This window comes from Vitis vinifera, chromosome 16 (genome assembly GCF_030704535.1).
Source record: "Vitis vinifera cultivar Pinot Noir 40024 chromosome 16, ASM3070453v1".
NCBI classification, from domain to species: domain Eukaryota; kingdom Viridiplantae; phylum Streptophyta; class Magnoliopsida; order Vitales; family Vitaceae; genus Vitis; species Vitis vinifera.
In genome coordinates this window covers 19,754,653-19,781,051 of record NC_081820.1, presented here as the reverse complement: position 1 = coordinate 19,781,051, position 26,399 = coordinate 19,754,653, and the positions used below count along the sequence as shown (strand labels likewise).

Below are 26,399 nucleotides of genomic sequence, written 5' to 3'. Positions count from 1 at the left end.
ATTCAAGAACTTCTTCAAAGTCTTCCTTTCTAGTACTACTGTGGTAAAAACCTACCCTGTTGATATAATCCTGAGGGACAGGGATTTCTGAGCTTGTAGGTTGTCTTAGATTCTCAATATCCTTCTTATACTGCCCTATTTCTTCTTGAAGATCTTTAATAGTCAGGGCATTAAGGATAATCCTTTTTTCTTGTTTATCCTCATGATCCTTAAAAGGGTTTTGGATAGAAGGTTCTCTGGTTAGCCTAATTAGTCCATTATCCTTTGCTTTTGGACTAATATTCCTTTTAACCAAAAGGATTCTCCTATGGGAAGGTTGAGGTGTTTCAGGGATAACAAGATTATCTTTAACTTTTTGGCTTATTTTATCAATGAAAGCTTGATCAATTTGAGGATTTTCCTGGAATTTCTTAGATAATTCAAAAGGCTTAAACAAAGGCTTATTATCATTCTTAACAAAAGGCTTCTTAAGGTGATCCTGAATTTCAATAATCTCCTCAACTCTATTAACTTGATTTCCAAGGGTTATGAGAAACATATTAGTATAATTGATTTGTTCCATAATCCTTCTAATATCGGATGCACTAGCAGTTCCTTTATCCTCTGGCTTAGTCTTAAAAGGTGAAGCTGTGACTATGGTTCCATTAATATTCTTTTCTATCTTAGCTTCAGGAGGATGAATGGATTCTATAACAATGTTGTCACTGGTTTTCCATATCTTGGCTTTTGTAGAGGTGTTGTTGATATACTTACAAGGATATTCTGGATATTCCTCTTGTTTGAAGAGTTCAAACCAAATCCAAAACTTAATATTTTTCTTTTCTTGTCTTAAGTAAGCATAGAATTCTTCTTGGTAAATGGTTCTAATGACCTTAGGGATAGTGCTAAAGAACCAATCATTTCTTTGCTTATTGACTTCAGAATAGAAGTCCTTTCTTAAGAGATCCTTGTTGATCTCAAAGTCCTCATCACTTAGGCTTATAGTGTTAATCATCTGGGAATAGGTAGGAGACATAACAGGGGACTCATCCTGTTGGGATTCCTGAGTAGACTCATTTTCTTCACTGTAAAATGGTCTAGCCACATTGGTGTAACTTCTGACACCTGTAAGCTTAACGTTCTTAGGGTTTCCTGAGCTGGATCCTCCTTCTTCCCTAGTGGTTCTAACTGGGATGGAAGAGCTTGAAGCTCTAGAGGGTTCATAAACAGAAACTCTAGGGCTGCTGGAATGTCTGAAAGATTTGGAGAAGACCAGTTCTCCTCCTCCATCTGGATATTGAACAATTTGTTCAATACTTTCAGAACGCTGTGCTATGGCTGGAACAGCATTAGCAAAATGCCAATTTTCAGGGAAATCAACATCTTTCCACAAGATCTTCTTGGGGATGATGAAATCCGACTTATCTAGCATATCTGAGTGAAAGTAGGTGGTCTCACCTTTAGGACTGGTGCAAAGAGCCCCGGATCCTACGCTTGTGTTCATGCTCTTATAAGCAAACCTGGTTATGATAGAAACAGGACTGTTTCCTGGTTTGATCTTAAAGCCATGAGTCTTAATATGCAGGACAACTGAATCTAAGATGTCTGCATCTCTTAATCTAACTGTGAAGTTAGGATAACACTGGAAATAAACTGGGCCATCATTCAGTCCAGCTTGGACTGCGCCTATAATAGAATCTCTATATTCGAGATGCCTATTATCCCTTAAACACATGACAATAGCGGTGTTTAAACCTAATCTTGTCAAAGGCTTAGCAGCTACTTGAATCATACCAAAGTGTATGAAATTATAGCCATCTTTCTTATGCTTTTCAACGGATCTGTTATCTAGAAGTCTTATGACTTGGTCGTCTTGTTCTAAACTGACTGTCATTTCAGAGGTCTTAATGGTATAATCTGTGAAGAACTTAAAGGTTCCTTTCTTATAAATTTCCTGATTAGATACCTTGGGTAACTTCCAATCATCTAAATCATTTTGAATCTTAGGATAATTGATCTCTTCACTGTTTACAACAGTATCATGAGAATCACTGGATCTCCTAGACATGGTTCGGAAAATTGAACTCATTTTAGGGTTTTTGATCTAGAGCCTAATAGCAGATTGACAAACTCTCACTCCTTCGGTGAAACATTCTAAAGATAATGCACTCCTGCTCATCCTTACTTAATTTCTCATCCACCAGTGGGGTGAATGGTTTTTTCTCACCAATTTCCAGTGGGGAAAAAGGGGCTTGGCTTATATCTTTTTTGTGAAAATTAGCTATTTCTAGCTTTTTCTCAAGGGTCCTGCACCTATCCTGCAAATCACAAATACTTTTATGAACAGATAAGGGGTTAGTATCAAAAGTAGATAAGTTTAAGGGGATGGGTTCTTCCACCAAAGGTAGAGAACCAGAAATATTTCCTTCTTCCACAACAGGGGAGGAAGGATGCTTAAGAATAGGAGGATTAGGATCAGAAGTATATATATATATATATATATATATATATATATATATATATATATATATTAATAAAAGTTTTTGATTTATTATAATATATATTTTTTGTAATGAATGTCTTTTTTAATAATTTATTAATATTAAAAATGTTTTTATACTTATATCGTCAAAAATACTATTAAAATCACTTTTTCATATTTTCATGAAAACAATTTTTTTATAGCTGTGTAATGAATGAACAGAAAGGGGGCATGTGTGCAAAACATTTTGATTACCATACTGATGTGATGCGAGGTCATTGGGGTGCAAAGCTTGCAGGCTCCTAATGAATAGGGAAAGTAGATGAGGATGAAATGAGTAAATGGGTTGACCCACATGTCTGTACAATTCCTATTTCATTCTCAACATCATGCCCCCCTCATTCTTTCCATGGTAACACTCCCGATGTTGACGACCCCACCCCCCTATGCTTCTTCACATCACCCGTGAAGCCCACCATGGTAACACAGTGATATCTTACAAAATCAGACTTTTAACCCTTGAATTGGATTTATAAACCAAGCACAAATATATGATCACTAAAAATGTTTTAAGTTAGAATTTTTTTTAAAAAAAATCATCATTTCTAAGGTACAAAACAGTGATATTTTTTTAATTTAAAATAATTATCATTTACATCCCATTAAAAAAATTAAATGAATTGGGATAGGCTAGAATATGTGAATTTTATATACCTACTTCATTTAACTTTTTGTTTTAATTTTTTATTTATATTAAAATAAATATATTTTATAAATAATCAAAATATTATAATTTTTATACTTTATTTTATTGAAAAATATTTGTTATTATTATTATTATATTAAAAATAAAAATAAAAAGTAAATTAAATTAAAATTCAAAATTAATTTTATATATAATTGGAACGGGCTAACTTGTCCTAGATCTAAAAAAAAATTCAAATCCACTCCTAATCTTAATCCATTTATTTAAATTTCAAATTTACCCCTCAGGACCAGGACAGGGTGGCTCAAGTACTTGACAAAACTCATCCCATAAATGAGATGAGATATTATGAAAAAAAAAAAAAAAAAAAGCTAAAAGTTGGAAAATCCAAGTAGCAATTTCAAATTCAATAAAATCAATTTCAAAGTAGCAATGTGGGTGCAAGTGTGGGTATATTCAAGATTCAAGGTGACCGGAACCTGGGGTTTTGTGAATGTGACCCATACGCATTCAGAATTAGTAAAGCAACTTAAGCCTAAAACATCTGGAAACCATGATTAAAGCAAGACCAACATAAGCAGGAGAAACAGAGAAATGGGAGTTTCACCTGAGTTGATGATTAGAGGGGAGGCATGTGGGAAACATTTTAACTTTGTTGTTGTTGAAGACGATGATGACGATGATGATGATGATTTGGTTCATGCAAGTTGCAGAGGGGTGGAGGACACGAGAATTTAATGAAAATGAATGGGACATCTGATGGGTCGCTGAAAAGCATGACCCACAATTTATTCTAACATAATTCCAATTCCATTCTGCAAACACGTCCCCATCTCCGTACAAATCTGTTTTAATGGTAAGTTGGTAACTGTATACAGTTTGACTGCACTGGCCCCACTGCCCATCCTCCCCTATCTTCATCTTCATTTAAGGCCTAAGGCCTAAGCCTTCCAAATCATCCCATAATATATTTTTGTTCGCTCTACTCTACAACTTCGGCATCTTTTGGATGTCCTACTGATCAGGGGTCAATTGGTTTCAGTACTGAATCACATGTTTTTCCAACAAAGTTCTGTTCTTACTTCACCAACACCACTCTATTTGATTCCGGTTCACCCAACCCAACCTGAATCCAGCCCGGTTTATGACAGATTAGACAATCATTTTTAATATTTGGAGTAAGATTTTCAATTTGATATCAATTTAGATTAGGCTCTGACTAACCTTAACAACCAACTTGATCCAACCCGCTCAGGTTGCAACAAAAACTAGGATAACTAAAATTGAAATGAGTTTCAAATATATATTATTTTCTTTTTCATTTTCATTTATTAATTATTCTTTCTTTTATCTTAAATGGTGCGTCAATTTCTGTACAGCCTGATTGAAGAGATCATGTCATTTTTTTTAAAACTCCTACGGTTTGATCCAGTTATTGATAGAGACCCCTCTGTTCAGAGCATTCAGATTATCAAAGACCTTATCAGCTATCACCATATATTCAATAAACTGTATGGGTACAGCACCCAGTTCCAGGGCTGCCCTACTTGACAGAGATGACACCACTTCAATGACCCAAACAAACATCTCAGTTAATATTTCATCTAGTGACTGCTTCAGTCATAAAAACACACATCTACTCTACACTTAGTACACTACTCAGTAAAGAGAATTGACACTTTAATGCAATTCACTATAAGGGAACTTGATCAGCATCTCCCTCAAAGGCTATCATTTTCATTGCAATCTCACACAAGAAAAGAATTTTTTTTCCTAGCAGGAATTACCTGGATACTAGCCAAATTGTCAGCAAGAACCAGCCCCCATTGTTGCGATATTATGATTCTGGGAAATTGAGATTATCATCCATCTGAAACAGTGAGAAAGAGAGAAAATTACAGCATTCAAATTTCAAATTTGAATGTAAGGATACATAGCTCTCCTCGGTTCGAGGGTGCCATTCAGAAGTAAAAACCACAAGACAAGACTAGTGTACATACAGATGGAAGACACTCGTGGCATAGTGTATATTGATGTGAGCAGAGAGTTACAGAAGGATTGTGCAGTGGTCAACACAATTACTATTGGTTCATACTTGCCATATGTAGAGATGTACCAGCTTAAATGTTAGCCTAATTCAGAGGCTGCCAGTGCCAGACCTCTAATTCGTATGTATTCTGCTGTGTATGCAAGCAATTAATGAATCTAGTTTGTGAAGGGACTAGTTACTGAAAATGAACACACACATCCTGTGTGTTGTCACCTCTCATGACTAAAATATAAAAAATAAAATGAAGTAAGAAAAAGAAATTTCAAATATAGTGTTACATGTTAAATTCTTTTATACCATATTCTCTTCAGCAATCAAACAAAGATATTTGATATTTACCCTATGTCTGATGGCACTGCTAAATCATTAGTAAAAAAGCAGGGGGCACCTGCATATGTTAAGATTGTCATATAATATCAGTAGAAAGTATTGATATTATATGACAGTTCACTATGAAAGAATAGAAGGTGTAGTTTTGAATGTAACTTCTGAGAAGAGCCACTTTTAGTTGATTCTTTTTCCTCTTTTGATGACACTTCTAGGACTCAATTGTGCCAGTTCCAACATGATGATCACTCTCTTTAGGAATAACAAGCCATTTATGCATTGAAGCGGTCATTTCCTAAGCCCAGGAACAACATATTTTCCTGTTAAGTTGACAGTAATCTAAAATTTTACATAGCATTCTGATCATTGATCATAAACTTTTTAACTATGGAACATAAGCGGGTGACCAAAAATTACTCTGGTGGCCCTCAAAAGTCGTTCTAACTTAACATTCTTCCTAAGCTAACACACAAAAAGGTTTTTGTAAAAGCATTCTTCCTGAAATTGATGGCAAAACAACATGATCAGTAAGACGAGTCTTACCATTAACTAGGATGATATATGATCCTTCAAATGCAAAGGATTATGCTTTTATATCATACTTCTTGTTTTTCATTGTAGAGACAGTTACCTGTCTATGAAGTTCAATACAGAATTCAGTAGTCATTTGTCTATGAAACTTTGAGCACATAATTCCACACAAACACTGACAGAAACATATTGGTGACACGAGTCTGAAGTAGCAACAAAATGTTGGAAAAATCAGATAGCCATCTTTATCAACAAGCTATAGCAGACATACAAATGAGGAAAATCAACCAACTAATTAAAGAAGAAAAGAGATACAGTATAACCTGGAAGAAGTGCAGAAATGAACTTTTTCATCTCATACCTCCAGCAAGGAAAACAAGGAACCTCAAATGATGTTCTTAAGTTCTACCATCCACATCAAAACCAGCACCCGTCCAGCCAGGTGCAGAAGATCCTCTACCCTTGGGCACAGCCCCAATTCCCCTTCCCCTCCCTTGGATAAAACTTTTCTTCTTTCCTCTCCCTTCTCCCTCAACATTAGGCTGTTGATTGTGACCATTTGTAGCAGGAACGTTTCCACCATTTCCTTGATTGGCCACATTTTCACCTGCACCACCAGATGGATCCACTATAAGAGGAGCTGACGAAGCATCTGGAACTGTGCTACTCTGTGGTTGCGGCAATAATTTCCCATCCTAAACATGGTATAGAGCAAACTTTAGTGTCTTTTTACTAACAAATTAAATATGTTTGCAAGAGCTTATGTCTGTGAATAAAAGCAAATTCACGACTCTGAATATTTTTCTATCTACTTCAATGGTATTTATCATCATTTTCTTAACCAGCCAAAGGAAACCAGAGTAGAATTTCAAGATCTCTGATTTCCTTTTAATTGATTTAAGATGTCATTTAAGAATAAGTAGTTTCATACCCAAATGGGATATACAGAACAAACATTGTTATCACATCAGTTTTGTCTGCTGCATCTGTTGCTACTGAAGATTTTAAGTCTTGAAAATATCTTCAACGAAAAGTGCCTCTCAGCCAACAAAGAACAACAAAGGGCGCAATTGCACAAAACAAAGAGCACAGGTGTGATTGCACAAGACACCAGATTGCTCTCTCAAATCAAGATAGAGTGACCTAATTGATTTCGAGTAAACAAATTTTCTTCTACAAGGCACAAAGATCCAAACTTAGCATCAGGGTTTTTTGTATTACTTCAGACAACTTGCAACAAAAATGTAATCTTGGTTCAACTCCCCACAAAATTTTCTGCTACAGATGAATTGTTCATCCTGATCTTCCTTCTTTTTTTTTTTTTTTTCCTTTCTTTTCTTTTCTTTTCTTATTTTATTTTATTTTATTTTTTAGGTGGGCCAAAATTCAAAATTTTCTCTTTTGCACATCATGAATAACTCATCCTACTTCTAGCTCAAAACTCTTTCACGCCTAATTCAAAGATTGTTGAGAAGTACACTCAAATCTTTTTGCAAAGAGAGTGCAAGGAAGGAAAGATCCTACCCTCTTGTTATTGCTTGTTTCCCTTTCTATTTCTTCATCTTCAAAGCAATAGAAGCATTTTTTAGACAGTTACACAAAAATAAGAAAGAAGATGGTTTAACTATTGAAAATGACACAATAGTGAATAAAACCAAACGACATAGGTGTATTTATTATAATTGTAATTATTAGAAGTCCATATGGTAATTTTTTATTTTATTTATTTTATTTTATTTTTTTGATGGCCTAGGAACCTTCTATGGCCAAGCCCTTAGGACTCTGTATGAGGAACCAAACCTCAGGGTGTTGATCGTGCCCACAACAACTAGCACCAAGTAAATCAGGGTATTTAACTAGCAGTAGGATTCAAACCTAGGACCATGCACTTCTACCACACATCCCAACATTCACCCTAACCAACTAGGCCACCCTGGTGGGCTCGTATGGTATTTAACTATTATTCTTTTCACACCCTATTGATCATGTCTGGACATTTCAATAACATGACCTATCAGATCAAATAGTTCTTCATTTCTCATTCAAGGAAGTTATGCCTGCTAAAATGATTTGAAAGGTGAAGGTTTGCCCTAAGGCTTTGGCTTGGTCAGTTCCCAACTCTGAGGTGAATACAAATGACATACTTCAATATACCTGGCCTGAGGAAGGCATCCTTCCTGATATTTGTGATCTACAAGAAACAGATGGAAAAAACCAGTGGTCAGTGGTTCCTGCATTGCCCCATTACTCTCACCTTGTCGAATAAGATGCTCTCTCTTGTTGGTTTGAGTTGGCTAGTTGAGTCTCCCCAAGAGAGGTACCTCTGCGATGGAAGATTGGAGCATTTGCAATATGGAGAGAAATGCTGGCACTTTTGAGAAAGATACAGCTACATAGAGTTTGTTGGGATAGCATCATTTTCCTGTCGTCCCTCTGTTCACCATTTACCAAGGTGTTACCACACATTCCTCCAGGAATTATTAAGGAGAAGGATGTGTGCTCTTGTAGGAGGGGAACCATGAACATTTCAAGGAGATGAAAAGGACGAATAACATTCAACTTTGACGTTGATCACCTGGAAATCCTGGAAATTTTGGTGTGGGGGATATTTTGAGCAATCTTGTGGCAGGTGGTCTAATCTACTTGAAACAAGAGAGGATGTATTAGAACTAATGCTCTACCCCTGCTGGAAGGCCTTAAAGAAGTCTCACGACCACATCATGATCACAAGGAGACCTGTCCAGTATTGTTAGATGGGGCAGTTGCTCCACAGAGGGATCTTGGAGGTAAGTCCACATCCTCAGGCAAATTATTGACTTGCCCCTAAATGGATGCCATTGATGATGTAACCGTTGTTTGTGATGCTAGGATGACTCTGAACCTAGTATCGAAAACAACAAAAATCTCTATATAACCTGAAAATTCCAAAGATACAGTCTGGTGGCCATCTATTTTGCCACAGCTGTTTCAGAATTTTATATATGAACAAATATATTTTGATAGCCAAGCAATGGAGAGATCAATATATGCCATAGAGGTGTCACTCAATTACACAGGAAGTCTACAATTGTTGTAGAATATTGTATTATTAAAACAGAAACAAACCACACATAAAAGCACAAGCATATGCATGCTCACACATACAGAAATAGAAACTAAAAGAAGAAAGGAGATCATGAATTTAAAGATGAATACACACACACACACACACACACACATATATATATATATATATATATTATTTTATGTGTAAATATAACTTCCTTTTTCTTGTTCATAAGCATGACTTGTGGCCCATCTAGTTTTTGACTTCCCTGTCTTTCCCATCAACATTCATAAGAAGGATATTTCATAGGTTCATTAATCAAGGTAACGATAGCAATCTAGCAACAATTTACACATTAACACATTTATACATATAAGTGAATAATGAAAATGGACATGAGGCTTACATGAGAGCCAGAGATGGAAGCTCGGCTTGGGTTCAAAGCTTCCAGACGCCTTTTGAGTTCCTCCAGTCTAGAAAACTGGGTGTGACTGCTTTCTTGAACCTATTAAGGACAGTTGACTCAAAACTGATTTTATGAAATTGTGACACTTCAAATCCACATTTAATTAAGACAAGTACCAGTTGGCTTAAGTCATCACACAACTTCTGCTTAACTGCTTCCTCATCTTTCACAGCCTTTGATGCCGCTTCCCACACCTGAACAAATCTTGCAGTAGTAAATTGTAGTAAGAGAAGGCCAAAAACATTCTACAAGCTCTCCATTTAGCCAAAAAAAAAAAAAAAGAACTCTAATCTGATGAAAACCAGGAAATGAAGAAAAAATATATTCTAGACATTGACAAGGATATTATAGAGTCTATTAATTAAGAGGGACAAACCTTTCGTGCTTGTTCTTCCTTCTGCTTAGCAACACTAATTCTTTCCGTCGACATTTCTATTTTCTTTCTCAAGAGTTCAAGTGCTTATGGTATATGCCATACATTAGAGCAGTGGCAATAATCACTCAACTATAAACATACTAAAAAAGAGAAATTTTATAAAAGTTGAAAAATGAAAATAACTGGTGACAATAATGCACCAACCTGCCTTTTTTGGCCCAGCTGTAAGCTTCAATTCGAATGTAAGATTTGATAGCTCTCTTTCAACATCACGGATTTTTGAATAATTTTCTTCAATATATCTGGGACAAAGTAATAGAATCATATCAGTAACTAGATATTCTTTCTCCTATTACATCCTTGACTTCAAGCATAGAATGAAATTGACAAATCTTAACACAGACACATCAGTTTTTTTTTATCATCAGAAAAAAGAAGAAGAAGAAAATGAAGAATAAAGGAAAGATGAAAGAGAGAGGGAGAGAGAAAAGAAAATTTTAAGCACAATGACCCTGAATGAATATGCCAATCAATAATGTATGTAGGTCCACCATTTCTCTTAGTCACAACAACTCACTACTGCATTGAACAAGAATATTACAACAGCCACCTTCTCATGCTTAAAAAGAGTGCATTGAGGTAACCATGACAAACATATCAAAAGACACTAGATAAACGAAATAAATACGCTAGACAAAACAAATGTTTGAGATAATTGATGCGGTTATTTTCAATTACTATTAATTGAAAGCTCGAGGAAAAAAAAAAGTAAAGCTTAAGCTAATAGACAAACAATATATATCAAGCTGATTTCAGCAACAATTTATGTCATGTTATTATTAGTCATTCCAAAAAAAGTGAGTCGAAGGCTTGAGAAGATTCTAAGAGACTTTCTTTAGGGGCACAGGCCTTGAGAAAATATCTCACTTGGTAAATTGGTCAATTGTTTGCATGCAAAAGAAAAAATTAGGGTTGGGTGTTAGGGACTTATCCACGCTTAATAAGGTGTTGCTTAGCAAATGGAATGGGAGATGTACTACTAAAAGGGAGTCCTTACGGAGGTAGATTATAGGAGGGAAGTTTGGGGTAGAAGTGCTAGGTTAGTGCTCCTAGACTGTGAGGGAAGGCTACAAGGTAGGTTTGTGAAGGGTTATTAGGAGAGTTTGGGATGATTTTACAAGTTAGAACAATTTAGTGGTATGTGAAAGGAAAAAAAGAAAAAAAGAAAAAAAGTGAAGTTTTGGAAAAACTGTTGGTGTGGAGACTTTGCCTTGGTAATTGGAGATCTTGTTTCCTAAGACAACTCCATGATTTGGAGTTAGAAGTGGTTTGGGATTTTCATAAAAGGATCCAAGAACATCTAGTGAACCAAAATGGCAAGGATAGTCTTAGTCTTGTTTGGAATGACTCAAATGAAGGAAAATTTTTAGTCAAATCCTTCTAAACATTTTTGTAGCTAGATGAAGGAAGGGGATTTTTATATGGAAGTAGTTTGGAATTCTTGAGTTCGTACAAAACTGGGGTTCTTTGTATGGGAGGCAGTATGGAGAAGAATTTTGACCTCATATCGATTAAAAAGGAGAGGAGGGACTTTGGCAAATCATTGCTTCCTTTACAAAGTAAAAGAAGAAACAACTAATCACATCCTCCTTCGTTACATTAAAGTCTTTTGCGGCACTTGATATTTTCACTTTTTAGGGTGGAATAGAAATTGTGATCCTTAGTAAAAGAAACTTTGTTAAGTTGGCAAGGAAGGTTTGTAGGAAAAACATGGAGGGAGGTGCAAAGGACTACCCCATTGTGATTATTTCGAACCATATGACCAGAGAGAAATGATAGATCCTTTGAAAATCAAGAACAAATCCGATAAAGCCCTTAAAATATCACCATTGTGCTCTCTTCTATTGTGATCTAATAGATCCATAGATGTGAATTTCATGTTTGTTTTAGATCTATTTGCCTAGTTGGGATCTAGATGATGGGAGGGAAGGTGGTTTTTTTTTTTTTTTTCTCCCCTTCATTTGTTGTCCTTGTATATGTCTTGTGTACTTCGGTGTTCCTTTTTTGTTGTGCTACTAATATTAATTTTGTTTGCCTATCAAAAAAATATTCTTGTCATTGATAAAAGATGAAGGTTATTAAGTTTAGAAAAGTTTTTCAAAACATTAAATGCTCTAGAGTGCCAAAATTCTCTAAAGCACGATAAAGTTACAAATTTTGCAAGAATTTCACAATTTTTTTGCAATTTCTCTTCCACTTTGCAAATTGCTAGCAACTTAGAGATTGAACAGGTTGTTTATTATCTTGTTCTTGTTCAAGTCAAATCTTAACTTAAACAGTCAGAATCCTAGATCTCAAAAACAGGATTTGGAGAGTAATTCACCCTCAGAGTCCAAAGAAGATTTACCATATGAAACAACCAATTATAGATTTAGTGGTCATTTCAAATTATAGATTGAACAACTTAGAAAAAGAAGTCAAACTCAAGATTCAAATTGCTTGTTCAAAACTCGACTTGATTTACAGGATTTAATTTGTGGCCCATAAGGTTCTAAAAACTTAGGTTAAATACATTCAATGAGAGTTAGTTCAAACAAACTTACAATGATGAAAAGAACAAAAAAAAATTAAAATTAAAAGATTACTTTTGGGAACCATTTTTATCATTAGCATTCCCAATTTCCATAATGTACAAGGCATTTTTCATAAACATCTATAAACCTCAAGGATTGACAAAAGTAACAGCAGGATACATCAAACCATCAAGCACGATGCTGACCTTCAAATTCCCCAAAACAGCATGCATACCAGCTCTTATTGATATGACCAAATATAGCAACCTCAAATTATTCTCACTAAAACTGTTGAGCTTCTAATTCAGACTGAGAACAAATTAAACCAAAGCCTCATGATACTGACACCTCTAAGCAAACCAGATATATCTCATTCTAATTGCATGCTTAACCCTTCCTCTATACCCAAATTTTATTTTTACATATTCATATCTATGTTTGTTTTCTGAGAAAAGCTATAGGAAGAAGAAAACACTCTGCATTTTTTAATTTTTATGATCTGTAAACAGATAAAAAATGACAAGTTTGCTAAACATGTAATTTTTTATAAAATCAAGAACATTTATACACTAAATAGTTAAAAACCTAGCATTGCATAAAACTAAAAATACAAATCCACTCAAATTTTGGCTTTTGCGTATCAACCTCACAGCATTAAGTAAACTCATTCTTTCAAATTCAATTCAGTCATTCAAGTTGTTGGTCAACCCTCTCACAGATCCAATTTCTTGTCCACACGATAATCGCAACAACCTGTTTGGTTGCTCAGTTTGAATCTTTTATTATTATTATTTTACTCAGTTGACCTAAACTTTCTCAATTCCAAATAACAATAGTAATAGTAATAAAAACAAACAACAGCCTTTCTTTCATTTCTTTTATTTTCCTCCAAATTTCTAAGCATCCAAACACAGCATTACTTCCACCCCCATTTCCAGACGGAAGCACAAATACAGCAATAGAATTGCCCTAAATGAAAGCAGAAGCAGCGAAATCAAAGACACCGAAGAAAAAAAGAAAAGAGAATCGGAACTTACTTCTTCAATTGAAGCTGCTCTTCCTCGATAATCTGACACAAGAAACACAACACAATCAACGAAATACAACAACACAATTCACGCAAAAACAAATGCATAGATTGAGAGAGAGGGAAAGGGAAAGTGTGTGAGATAGAAACCCTTTCAGTGTAGGCTATGACAGGAGCTTCTCTGGCAAGCCCATCGGGTCCGATCTCTGGAGCAAGCGATGGATTTTGCGCCATTTTGCAATTCCTTATTCTGGATTTGGATCTCCACTCCAATGTTCCTATGTATATATATATATATATATCTTACTCACAATTGTATATCCTTTATTTCTTTTTGGATCTTGTGCTGTTCTTTCCCTTCCATTTTCTGTATGATTTAGATCCAACACGTGATTTTCGCCTGACTCTCTCACCCATTCCTTCATTACTTAGTTTTGGAATAAATAAAAAATAAGATTAATTTTTCAGCTTTTTAATTCAAATGCATTTTGAATATTTTATTTTAGAAAAATACTTAAATTCATGGTTGTTAAACGTGTGTCCCAAACTTCTCCATCTTGATTTTTAAGCTTGTCTATGAGAAATTTATATTATCGGATGATGATGATACGGAATATTTTAAATCAATCTAAACAATATGAATTTGATCTAAATTGACCTATTTAATAATCAGATTGATTAATGTAATCATAATTCTAACGCATATTTGTCTCTTTTGAAATTTTCTTCTAAATAGAAATGTTAATTGAATCATGAATATGTCCAATGGGTGACTAGTCATATAAATTTGTACAATACCTAATTGTATTCGATTATTAGTTAGTATAAATGGTTACATAATGTGTTATTTGTTCGATAAATAAGTCACATTTGGGTTTATGTTTTTAATTTGATTATTACTCGTGTCAACGTTGAGTTGATAGAATTAATTAACTATTTGAGTTTTAACCCAACACTAATACGATCTATCAGCACGAAATGTCACCCCTAACTATTAAGATATAAATTAATGAGTTTAGTGTATAAAAGTGAAGATCTAAAAATATTTAGATTAGGTAAGTGATGACGCATTTTCTATATTTATGAAAAAAAATATTTTTAAATATTATAATACAATACTTTATTTTATACGAAGAGAATTATTATTATTATTATTATTATTCTTTTATAATAGTGATTAAAATACTCTTAAATTTAAATAAATTATAATAATAACTAGCATGATTATTTTTACGTACATTAAAAAAATCATACATGTAATTTATTTGTTTTTTATTTTAATTGATGTGTTATTTAGTGAAGGTAAAAATATTTTGAATTTATTTAATCTTATTTTAATTTTTAAAATTTTTAATAATATGGAGATAATTGAAATTAATGGGTGGTTGAATTTTTAAAATGACAAAATGTAATGTCTTTCAATTTTTTATTTGAAATTGAATGAAGGGATGATGGTTTCTATCCATGACCACGAGTGAGATGGCTTAATGGCTTCCGTTAAAGTTCCACATACAATCACACCCTAGTGGAGTCCTCTCGGATCCCACTATGGAATTTATGAGCATTATTAGTACATTTATTCACTCGAAATGTAAATTTATTTAAAAATAATAATAATTACTTTTTTTAAAACGTTCTTGAAAATAGTTTTTTTTTTAAATCAAAAATTAATTTTTATATAAAAAGATAAGTTCAATAAAAATAAAAATAAAATAAAAATTGAGGAAGAAGGCTAGTAAAAGAGAAGAAAAAGAAAATAAAAAAATGAGAGAAAAAGGGTAAGAGTTCTGAGTTTCGTATGGATGTAAGTAGCCTTCCAATTATCTTTTCATATTTAAATTGTATTTAAATAAAATAAAATAATTTTTACAAAAGCATGCATGATGGATGATCATCACCTTCTTCCCCATCATTTATTGTCTCATTTAGTTTTCTCTTCTCAAAAAATATTGAAAGGAAAGAAAATAGAGAGTAAAAATAGAAGAAGAAAAAAAAAATGAAAAATAGGTTGAAAATCAATAAATTATTTTTATATATTTTCTTAAATTTATTTCATTTATTTTCCTTCATTATATAAAGATTAAATAATTTTAAAATATATAATTTTGATTTTTTTTCCTATTTTTTCATAATAAAACCAAATATAAGAATATTATTTTTTTTAGTATTTTTTTTTCTTTTCTTAGCACTTTATGAGAATCAAACACAACCTTTATTGTATTTAATTTTTTATCCAAATTTTATTTATTAATAAGCTATATAAAAATAATTTTATATTTGATTATAGTCATAAGCTATATCTATATCTATATATATATATGGATCCATAGATCATTTATATACATTAAAATCCCACAAGGAAATAATGACAACCTCTTAATGTGTATTCAATCAAGCTACAATAGGTCTTGTATGGTTTGAAGCAGTCTATTGCATGTGATACAATTGCCTTAGTGAATACCTACTAAAAGAAGAGTGTGAATAACCTTATGTGTTCATGTGTTTTCAATAAGAAATTAGAAACTAAATTTGCAATTATTGTAACATATGTTGATGATTTAAATTTTATTAAGATCTTTTAGGAGCTCACAAGAATAATAACTTATTTGAAAATGAGTTTGAGATAAAAGATCTTGGAAAAACAAAAAAATTTCTTAACCTACAAATCAAACATTTTCCAAATGGAATTCTATTACATTAATCAACATATAATGAGGAAATCCTAAAATGTTTTCATATAAATAAAACACATCTTTTATGCTCTATAATAGTTGTCTAATAACTTGAAGTGAAAAAAAAAATCATCATCTTGAAAAAAAATTTCATCCTCACGGAGATGATGAAGAACTACTTGATCATAAAGTATCATATTTTAGTATTATTGGTACATTTATGCATCTTGTTAATTATGCATGCCTAAACATCGCTTATCGTGTTAATCTATTAGGAAGATACAATCCCACACCTATTTGAAGACATCAGAATGATATCAAACGTTTTCTTCACAAAACAATCGAAATGAATGTATTTTATTCAAGAAAATCAAAACTTCAATTGCTTAAATATGTGGATGAAAGATACATTTCAAACCCTTATATAACTTGGTCCCAAACAATGTATGTAACGACCTGCACCCAACCATGCAGATATTATTCGTTTTGGGCCCAAGGGAGCCCTCACGGCTTTAAAACGCGTCTACTTGGTGAAGAGGAGTCTCTACATATATAGCGCTAGGAACATTCTCCCCTATCCGATGTGGGACATCACAAACACCCCCCCATGTAGACACAACATCATCGTTGTGTCCCATGGGATTGCGGGGCCAAACAGACAAACACCCCTTACGGGGTCAAACAAACCTTCACACTGGGGTCGGGGATCGACTTTGATACCATTTGTAACGACCCGCTCCCAACAATGTAGATATTGTCCGCGTTGGACCCAAAAGGGCCCTTATGGCTTTAAAACGCGTCTACTTTATTAAGAGGAGTCTCTACATATATAGCGCCAGAAACATTCTCTTCTATTCGATGTGGGACATCACAAACACTCCCCATACAAACACAACGTCCTCATTGTGTCTCATGGGATTGCGGGGCCAAACAGACAAACACTCCTTACGGGGCCAAACAGACAAACACTCCTTACGGGGCCAAACAAACCCCCATACCGGGGTCGGGGATCGGCTCTGATACCATTTGTAACGACCCGCACCCAATCATGTAGATATTGTCCGCTTTGGGCCCAAGGGGGCCCTCACGGCTTTAAAACGCGTCTACTTGGTGAAAATGAGCTTCTACATATATAGCGTCAGGAACATTTTCCCATATCCGATGTGGGACATCACAAAGTATGTATTTACTTGTAATGGTCTTGTTTTGTCATGGAGATTTATCAAACAAAAAATAGTGACTATCTTTAAATCATTGTCAAATACTTGCAATTCATAAAATAGGTTGTGAATATATATGACTAAGATCCATAATTTAATATATTTAGGAATTATGTGGACTATCCTTCATTGAAGACAACTTAACAATATTATATGAAGATAATATTGTATATATTGCACAGATAAAATGTTGTTATATTAAAGGAGATATAACTAAACACATTTTACTAAAGTTAGTTTATACATATGAACTCTAAGAGTGATAAAATTTTTGTGGGAATGACTAGAAAAAATCATTCAAAGCCATGAATCAATAAGGTGCATGCAAAACTCTTCTAGGGATCTCTAAATCTATGCAATAGAAGCATATATATATGAAAAACTATAAATCTAGGAGTAAGAAACCAATATTTATGATATGGATATTCCCATATCAATTCTAGTCATTGAAGAGGTTAGCGTGATCTCAAATACCTTGCATTTGTTTGCCCAATAACCCCCTTTCTTAGATCTTGACATGTGAGGACGGTGGAATTCTTTCTATAGGGATGAAGGCTAGGATCCTCTCTTTTTAGAAGACTAAATGGCAAAGATGTGAACACTAAACCCTTAAGGGGGTTTATATAGGTTTTACCTATAGACATAAATGACTAAGACCTATTTTGGGCTTGAATCACTTAATCTAGTCTATTGGGTCTTAATTAATTAATCAACTTCGTTGAGTTCCAATTAATTAATTAGTCTAGTCCAGAAAGACCATTTATAAATTCTTGTGCAACCTTACATATTTACCGAAATGCCCTTATGCACACATGAATAAAGAACCTAAATATCCTTTAAATAATGTGTTACCAAGGAATATGTGTTTAAGTGGGGATTATTGGGACTTGTAGGAAAATATTGGTTTCCTTATAATCAAAATTTGAAGTTGACTTAATATCTCACTACAGAGAACCAACTGCAATCCAATATCCTATGATATTAAATCGAGTTACTAAGCTTGGGTTTGACTCATCAACCACTCCATGTAAGCTCTCCATGAATTGGTATCTATAATCTAACGAGGTGAATGTTATCAACTTTTTAAGATTACTTTTGTAATCCTTAAGTCTTGGATCGTTTTATTATATGATCAATCGATATATTTTAACTCTTTAAGCATATATGTCAAATTTCATTTAAGGAATTACTATAGTCATAATTTTTATGGTTACATGTCCTTATAATCACTTAAAGAGACATAATGTCTCAAAGCTATGAGATATCAATGTTTCTTTTTTTAGAATATCTGTTACCACTTGCCTTAATCAACAATGACTCAATTCATAGGGAAGATATGACCATCTTAGGGTCTCATCTGTAGGTCAAAACCATGAAAAACCTCAATACTACTTCAATACTATATTAAGTTAGAGAGTTTATGCAGCATAATAGCTTGGTGAAGTCAAGACTACTCGATAGGCAATGTCATGGCTTACCATAAGTCTTGTCAATTATGTAACCATACATAATAGTGCACTTACTATGAGAACCCCACCTCGATGACCAAGATTAGTCATCATTCCAATTAGGAGCCAATATACTATAATCTCAAATGGATTGCCTAAGTTTATGAACCAATTGTGAACTATTGATTTACTTGTAAGGAATTAATTACTTGAATCTCTCATACAACTCCTAATGTGCTCAAGTTATGCAAGTGATGCAAGGCTTGAATGCTCAATATGAATAATGTATGAAAAGGAAAATAATGGAAAACCATAATCATATTATAAATAATAATAAAATCCATTTATTATTACATTATAACATGTTTTTGACGACTCTATCTTAAACAATTGATACTCAACAAATATGCTAAAATAATAACCTAATAGTTTTATTCATAAAGGCATTATCAATCTCGATGTTTAAGAAGCTAATACATAATATTAGAATGTGTTGACTCAATAATTATTCTTGGTGAACTTTTGAAGATATCATACTCATGTAAGCATGAAGGCTAATATACTTACAATGAGACATATGTAAAGGATGTTAGAGTGTTGTATCCTTCTTTTTTTCTTTTATCTAGATTGTCCCATTTAGTTTTATTAGTCCTAATAATCCTAATAGTCCAAAACCATTCTAATATTTATAAGAATATTATACCATTTTTCTTTCGTTAGTTTTTTTTAATTAGATTTTAATAAGACATTCTTTTAGTATGCTAGATTTCCAAGGGGGATTGCTATAAATGCATGCATGGTGGATGATCACCGTCTTCTTCACTCTTCATTTGTTGTCTTATTTTGTGTTTTAAGTATTTTCCCCTTTAAATTTCATTATTTTTTAATTAAATAAATTCTCAATTATTACAATTTTGTGAACTCAAAAGGGCATTTTGAGATTTGAATAAAGCCATCTAGAGTTCTTTCTTCTCATCTTCTCCAGTATTTTTGTTTTCAACAGTTACTAGATTTATAGAAATTTTATTTTATCCACTATATCTAACATCATCCATCCTTCTTGTGCCTTTGTTCCTCTTCTTCAATAAATGTTTTAAAATATAAAAAATTATGGCCTATAAAAAAATAAGTGACTTAAAACATTGACCACTAGGGAAAAACAAACACAATACAAAGGAGTACCATTATTTTATGTTATTTTCCTTTTTCCATTAGGCAAGAAAATCATTCTAGGAAAGAACCAAAAGGGACTTAAAAAGTTTCTCTACTCTACCTTTAGAAGCAAAACAATTTATTCATAATTCTTGCATTTACAACACTTGAATGAAAACACCTATGCAAGTTCTCATGCACCATAACCCAACCCAGAGAAGGTGGGGCTTATAAGCTACAGCAACATTTCCTTCACAAGAAAAAGAGCAGAGATGCCTAAACCAACAAACAAATTAAAAGAGGAAACAGCCCATTCCTAACCATTAGTTTTAGTACAATGAAGAAAGGACAAGACATCAGCTAGGATTGTTGTTTGTGCCTCATTTTATCATTCTGGGATGTTTTGCAACATCTTGAGGACTGCCTCTTTGTTGGGGAGCGCTGGAATCGCTCCTCTCTCTCTCACTGTGAGGGCGCCGCATACATTTGCAAAAACAAGAGCTTCTCTTAACCGTTTTTCGTCCTGCCAACATTTCAAGTAAATTATGATGGTAACATTTAAGAAAATATGTTCTCGTTAATGATTTTCAAGTTTTCTTATATGGTTCCTTTAGTAAGTGAAGAAGAACATCTAAAATCCATATTGACCCAAAACATACATCATACGAGAAGGAGATCAGGTAAATAGCCAAAGGAGGAGAAAACACTCATCCTGGAGTAGCACAGCACCAGATTTAATGGCTGAATCCTTCAACTCCTTTGACTACTTTTGCATAGTTTCAGTAAGTTCAAATTTCAGAGTTCGTAGCCACCTCAAGAGAATTAGGCCTACTCCATAGTCCTAAAAAAATTGGCATTCCTAGGAGTGAAAATTGAAGCTTAATGACAAATTGCTAGCGCTGGATTTGTTCCACACTATCATGAAGAAAGATTCATGTTTCTTCAAGGACCCGCATAGAGCAGTAATCCCATTTTACACTAGTCCACTACTTGTTTTCTTATTTGAGGGGTTTTTCCCCTGATTTCAGTTAGTAAAAAATTATAAGAAAATTTATAAAGGGAACTTCAAATCAAATGTACCTCAAATGCTAATCTTGAAACCTAGAATTCGCACATTGCATTGATCAACCAAGACCATGTTCAGGAAAGAAAATTATTTGAGATATCTTCTTACAGTTATCACAGAAACAGGGCGAAAATACCCATGATTACAAACCACTGACTGACTATGCAGTTCTTCATCTGTATATGTGAATCATCAATTGAATGTGACATATATCCATGTCTCCATAACAATGAATAGAATACAAGTTCAACAACATTCAACATTCTTTAAGCAATATATTTGTCTCAGAGAAACAACTAAACATGCCAATTAAAAAATTTTTAAAATGAGTCAAAAGAGAGGGTCTAAAATTATGTGATAAAATGTGGCTTTCCGTCAGAATATTTTACACCAAAACATTCAGAATGTTGAAACAAAGAGAGGCAAAAGTAAGAAAACTAAAAATATGTGGAACACAAGGTTGTAACAGGATTCCGACATTTTTCTACAACAATATAAAAATATATGAAATGAGAAATGTGAAACAAGAGATAACCAAATGAAACCATTCAATTCGTATAAGAAATAAGGGTACCTGATAGAGATTTATGTCTGAAGCTATATTGCTGAGGATCCCACTTACAAATGCATCACCAGCACCAGTTGTGTCAACAGCTTTAACTTTAATACCAGCAACCCTACCCCGAAATTTCTACAATATGTTGTTCATGTCAACAAGCTTATAGTACAGTCATAATGCAGAGAAGTAATGGAACCAGCCATATGTTAGCATTTATCAGTTAAATGCAAACAATATAAAGTTTTTACTTTTATATTTTATTTTTTAATATAATCATCAACTACCATGCTGAACAAATTGTCATAAATTCAATTCAGGTTCACAATAATATGAACTCATACATCAGGTTATTCACTTTCTAAAGGTGTGCAGTATTTTAATCAACAAGGTCATTTATGAAGAAAACAACCGAGAAGTTCACACACATGGTTCAGGAAACATAAATACAACTTCTTGTTTCCCAACAGAAGCAGAAGAAAGTGTCGTTGTAAAAGTTCTAAATTCAGCACCACATATAGATCAAAAAATATACCTTAGTATAATATCTGCAACCCTCTGACCCTTCAGTCACGACCAAAAGCTTGAGGTTAGGATGAAAAAGCTTCTTTAACACAACATTGTCATCACAAGGATCATCACCACCAGTTAAGAATGTAATTTCATCCTCACTTACCTGAAAGTTCATAAAGGAATACATGATCAGGTCTATAATATAGTCATAGAGCCATTCTATTTCTATCCTTATGTCATGCTAATATATAATAAAAAAGATATTATATTAGCAGTAGCAGAAGCAAATAAATTCAGAACCTCAGCTAATCTCAGCATTTCAAAACCATACCTTAATGATATCTGCTTTGTCCCATACACTCATTATTCCCTTCCTAGCAGCCTCTGCTGATGGCCATAGTTTCAATCTAAGATTCGGATCATACGAAAGGATGCTACCAGCCTTTTTGGCAATGGTCATTGCAGCAAGATGAGTTGACCTACATGGTTCCTCAATCAAACTAATTGAACCATAGTGAAAGATTTTTGCCTACATTCAAAATTATTTAGAAAATGCAAAATTTTTAACCAAATTAGCTCCTCTGCTAGAAAAGAAAAAAAGAAAAAACAAAAAGGTTGTGCTCCATTTCACAATAAAAATTAAGGAAAAGAAAAAATGTACACTCGCATACATACCTGCTCAAGAAGTTTTAAATCAAGTTCTGATTCATGGAAAAGCATATCAGCGCTTGGATTACGGAAAAACAAAAATTCTCGTTCACCATCAGCTCTGAGTGAAACAAATGCTAGTGCAGTCCTTGCACTGTGATCAAACCGCATGCCAGAATTGTTGACATTGTTTTTCTTCAAAATGTCAGCCAACATATGACCAAACTCATCATCGCCAACCTGAGATACAGACAGAAAAAATTAACAGCTGAAATTGTCTTGAAATTGGGGTAATGAGCTATTGACATTGGAATTATCCACCACATGTAGAAAACCAGGGAAATCACTTAGATGAGATTAGGCAATGAAAATCACCACATTTGACTATACAAACAGAGAGGAGGAGACACAAGCTTTTGAGTTGAAATGATACAACACCTACATGGGAGTTACAATGGTAATGAAATATCACTTAACAGATGAGTCAGAAATACATTATGTGCCTAAACATCATTCATTTCTTCAACAATAAAAACCATTTTGTTAATATATATACATACATACATACATACATACATACATACATTCATACATACATACATATATATGTGTGTGTGTGTGTAGATATAATTTTTTTTTATAAAAAAAATGGTATTGTAACACAATCAGGTATAAACTTTAATGGAGATATGTTGGGATCGTGAGCAAATTACAATCACATTTTTAGCATTATGAGAGAACTCCTGTTTGACAAAACAGGGCTTTGGTGTAAACAAAGAGGACTATAACCCCCTTCACATCCCCCTATCTCCACACAACCCACCCAAAAACCCCCACAGCAGTGAAACCACCCACAAATTTAAGGAAAAAAGATCGAGCAGAAAAATGAACTTTGATTTCACTTTACTAAAGGAATTTTCATAATTCATTGTCAGAGGATTCATTTTGAGAAAATTATTATTAGCATATTTCATTGACATCTCAGCATCATTTCACACCAACTATTCTTACTACATACCTCTATGTACCACATATGAACTTCATAAACTAAACTATATGGAACAAATCTAGACTCTCACTGTAGACTTTCAGTGTTACAAAATAATGTGAAACTAAAAGTGCTGATAAGAACCAAGTAACGGATAGAAAGAGGCTTCAAATAGTTTTACCATTGTCATATCTTACATGAATGTGTTTAAATGAAGTTTAATCTGAAGAGTCTTCTCTGTTGTAGAGATCTCAGGCAGAAAAGGGTAAACAAAAAAAATGAAAATTACCCAATGATTGGCATACAATGAAGATCAAGGAAAACAGGAAATGTTCAAGAGCACCTTGCCAATAAAAGCGGATGAACCTCCCAATTTCGATATGCCAACAGCAACATTAGCAGGAGCACCGCCAGCGGCTTTCTTGAAAGCCGGTGCCTCTGCAAGTGAAACTCCACCAACTGTTGGCACAAAGTCAATCAACATTTCCCCAAAGCAAACCACCAGTGAACTTTTATTGTCTGCTCCTCCTGTATTTAGGGGAAGATCTTCATAATTGCCTACATAAAATCAAGGGTTCATGTTGAGTAAGAACTGCAATGAATAGAACAAATTAAGTGAAGAAAGAAGTACATTAGGCCTCCTAATACCATATTCAGAGGCTAAATGTGATTGCTTGAGAGCATGACATGAGCTATAGAAATTAAATAAGCAAGATAAAAAGTAAAATTTGGCCACTCAAATTTTTCTCCCAATGATTATACCATTTTCAGGAGAATTTCTAGTTTGTCTGATGCACCATCACCTCCCAAGGTACACTTGGTCAGTTTGTGAACTCCAAAACAGCCTATTCAGATGTTTTCCCATATCAATTAACAAACTTATGTGTGATAGCAAACTTGCTCTCTAAATATACCCATAAAGAAATACAATCAATAATGGATACTAATACATGATCTGATTCTGCATCAGGAGAAATGGGATCATGGATTGATATTCAGAAAGAAGAGAATTTCCCAACTGGAAGAGCAAGAAGAACTGATCACATCACACAAATTTATGATAAAGACCAGATCAATGGCATACAGGTGACAATTACATAAAACCCACCAACTATAACATGTTTTCCCATTGATAAGAACTGCACACATAAAGGTGTCACATGATTTCACAAGTCACCAGAAGCTGGTACATAGATTTCAAGTAAAAAAGAACCAATATAAATTAAAGCACAAAAATATACAACACCCTGAAATGTGAAAAAGAGAGATCTAGCATCCCAGAAGAAGATCCAGCAGCAAAATTAATGCTACAAGGGCAAAGTAAAGAGAAAAGTAATAACTCATGATCAAATAACTACTAAGAGTAATCAACATTAGCTCAAAAAACCAGCTCTGACCCAGAAATGAAATCATTCAATAAATCATATTCTGACCAAAAATAAGTAAATAAGTAAAGATTTCACTAAAAATCCAATTAGTAAACTAGGAAATCAGAAAGCCAGAATCAAATAACAAAAAAAAAATAAAATCATAAAAGATAGAGATTTCAGCAAGAAGTCAATCGTATTACAAGAAGAAATTACAAACCCATCACGAAAGAAAGAAAAAAAATCAATAACTCAAAAAAGGTTTGAATAGTGGTATAAAAAGTTCAAATTCTGACCGAAAAGAAAGATTTCAGTCCTAAAACAGCAATCATACAAAGAAGTATGGAAGAAAAGCACGAACCTGAGGTGGGATTTTTAGCCATTTGAAAAGGGAGAATGAAACACAGTGGAAAACAGCAACAAGAAATGCAGAGAAAGGAGAAGAAAGGTGGGGTGTTGGTGAATGGTGAGAGAGAAGAACACGGAGCAGCCGGTGGCGGAAATATTGATGCATCGAGGAGCTGAGTTTAAAAATGGGGAAAATTTTTAAGTTTATTACATTTCTATCCCTGCTGTCTCTTTAATTAATTTCCCCTTTTGGGTTTGAGAATTAAACATAAGATTTCTTTTTCGCAGCTACTTTGTATACTCTTCCAATTAAAATAAGAAAATAATATTTGACTTGTAAATAAAAATAAAAATATATTGTATTTGAATTTCGACATTTATTTAAAAAATAAAATATTATATCACAATAATTGTTATTAAAAAATATGAAATCATTTACATATTCAATATTATTTATTGTTTTATAAATTGTAATTTAGTAAATAATTATTTATTATTAATATTTATCATTAATATATTTAAAATTTATAAATAAAAATACTATCTTATAATATATTTCATACGTATATTTTTAAGTATAAATTTAACTTTTTTTAATCAAAATTATTTATTTTACAAAATGGGTAATGTAGAATTTTTTTTTTTATTTATAAAAATGACATGTAAATTTGTGATTTATTATATCTCATGGATAGGAGATGTAAAAACTAGGTGGGATAATATATCTTAGTTATTTTATGATTTGTTACCTTAAATTTTTAAATTTATTACCTTTAATTTTTAATTTTTTTAAAAAAATATAAACTAAATTTATACTTTTTATATATAAGAAATTCTATTTTTATACTAAATTTATTA

The 26,399-nt window shown here is 33.2% G+C and overlaps 2 protein-coding genes across 5 annotated transcripts; both read right to left on the bottom strand.

Moving 5' to 3' along the window:
* Nucleotides 1–4,635: 4,635 nt before the first annotated feature.
* LOC100245789 (uncharacterized) lies at nt 4,636–14,006 on the bottom strand. Of its 4 annotated transcripts, none has more exons than XR_009464459.1 (8): nt 13,714–14,006; nt 13,574–13,605; nt 10,168–10,265; nt 9,964–10,046; nt 9,704–9,781; nt 9,528–9,626; nt 6,176–6,770; nt 4,636–5,037 (listed from the first exon to the last, which is right to left on the bottom strand). XR_009464459.1 is itself a non-coding variant. In XM_002263224.4 (8 exons), the coding sequence occupies exons 1-7, from the start codon at nt 13,795–13,797 to the stop codon at nt 6,474–6,476; spliced, it is 771 nt and encodes a 256-aa protein (XP_002263260.1). In that variant the 5' UTR covers nt 13,798–14,006; the 3' UTR covers nt 4,636–5,037; nt 6,437–6,473. The 4 variants fall into 4 exon arrangements, 2 of the variants coding, with proteins under 2 accessions (XP_002263260.1, XP_019081370.1); XR_002032060.2 differs by having other exon boundaries at nt 6,399–6,770; XM_002263224.4 differs by having other exon boundaries at nt 6,437–6,770.
* A 6,171-nt stretch (nt 14,007–20,177) lies between these two features.
* On the bottom strand, nt 20,178–25,742 carry LOC100250938 (probable fructokinase-7). The gene is made up of 7 exons (XM_002263140.5): nt 25,555–25,742; nt 24,170–24,384; nt 22,866–23,078; nt 22,522–22,719; nt 22,213–22,353; nt 21,696–21,812; nt 20,178–20,578 (listed from the first exon to the last, which is right to left on the bottom strand). Exons 1-7 carry the CDS (start codon nt 25,574–25,576, stop codon nt 20,444–20,446), a joined length of 1,041 nt encoding a protein of 346 aa, XP_002263176.1. The 5' UTR covers nt 25,577–25,742; the 3' UTR covers nt 20,178–20,443.
* Between the last annotated feature and the right edge of the window lie 657 nt (nt 25,743–26,399).

Excerpts from the sequence above, each read along its gene's own strand:
- LOC100245789 (XM_019225825.2), bottom strand. The coding sequence starts at position 13,797 with ATGGCGCAAAATCCATCGCTTGCTCCAGAGATCGGACCCGATGGGCTT. Across the intron at positions 9,782-9,963 it reads AGGAAGAACAAGCACGAAAG|GTGTGGGAAGCGGCATCAAA; the intron begins GTTTGTCCCTCT and ends AGATTTGTTCAG. Across the intron at positions 6,771-9,527 it reads CTTCCATCTCTGGCTCTCAT|GATGGGAAATTATTGCCGCA; the intron begins GTAAGCCTCATG and ends TACCATGTTTAG.
- LOC100250938 (XM_002263140.5), bottom strand. The coding sequence starts at position 25,576 with ATGGCTAAAAATCCCACCTCAG. Across the intron at positions 24,385-25,554 it reads GGCTAAAAATCCCACCTCAG|GCAATTATGAAGATCTTCCC; the intron begins GTTCGTGCTTTT and ends GATTTTATGTAG. Across the intron at positions 22,720-22,865 it reads ATTTAAAACTTCTTGAGCAG|GCAAAAATCTTTCACTATGG; the intron begins GTATGTATGCGA and ends TTTTGAATGTAG.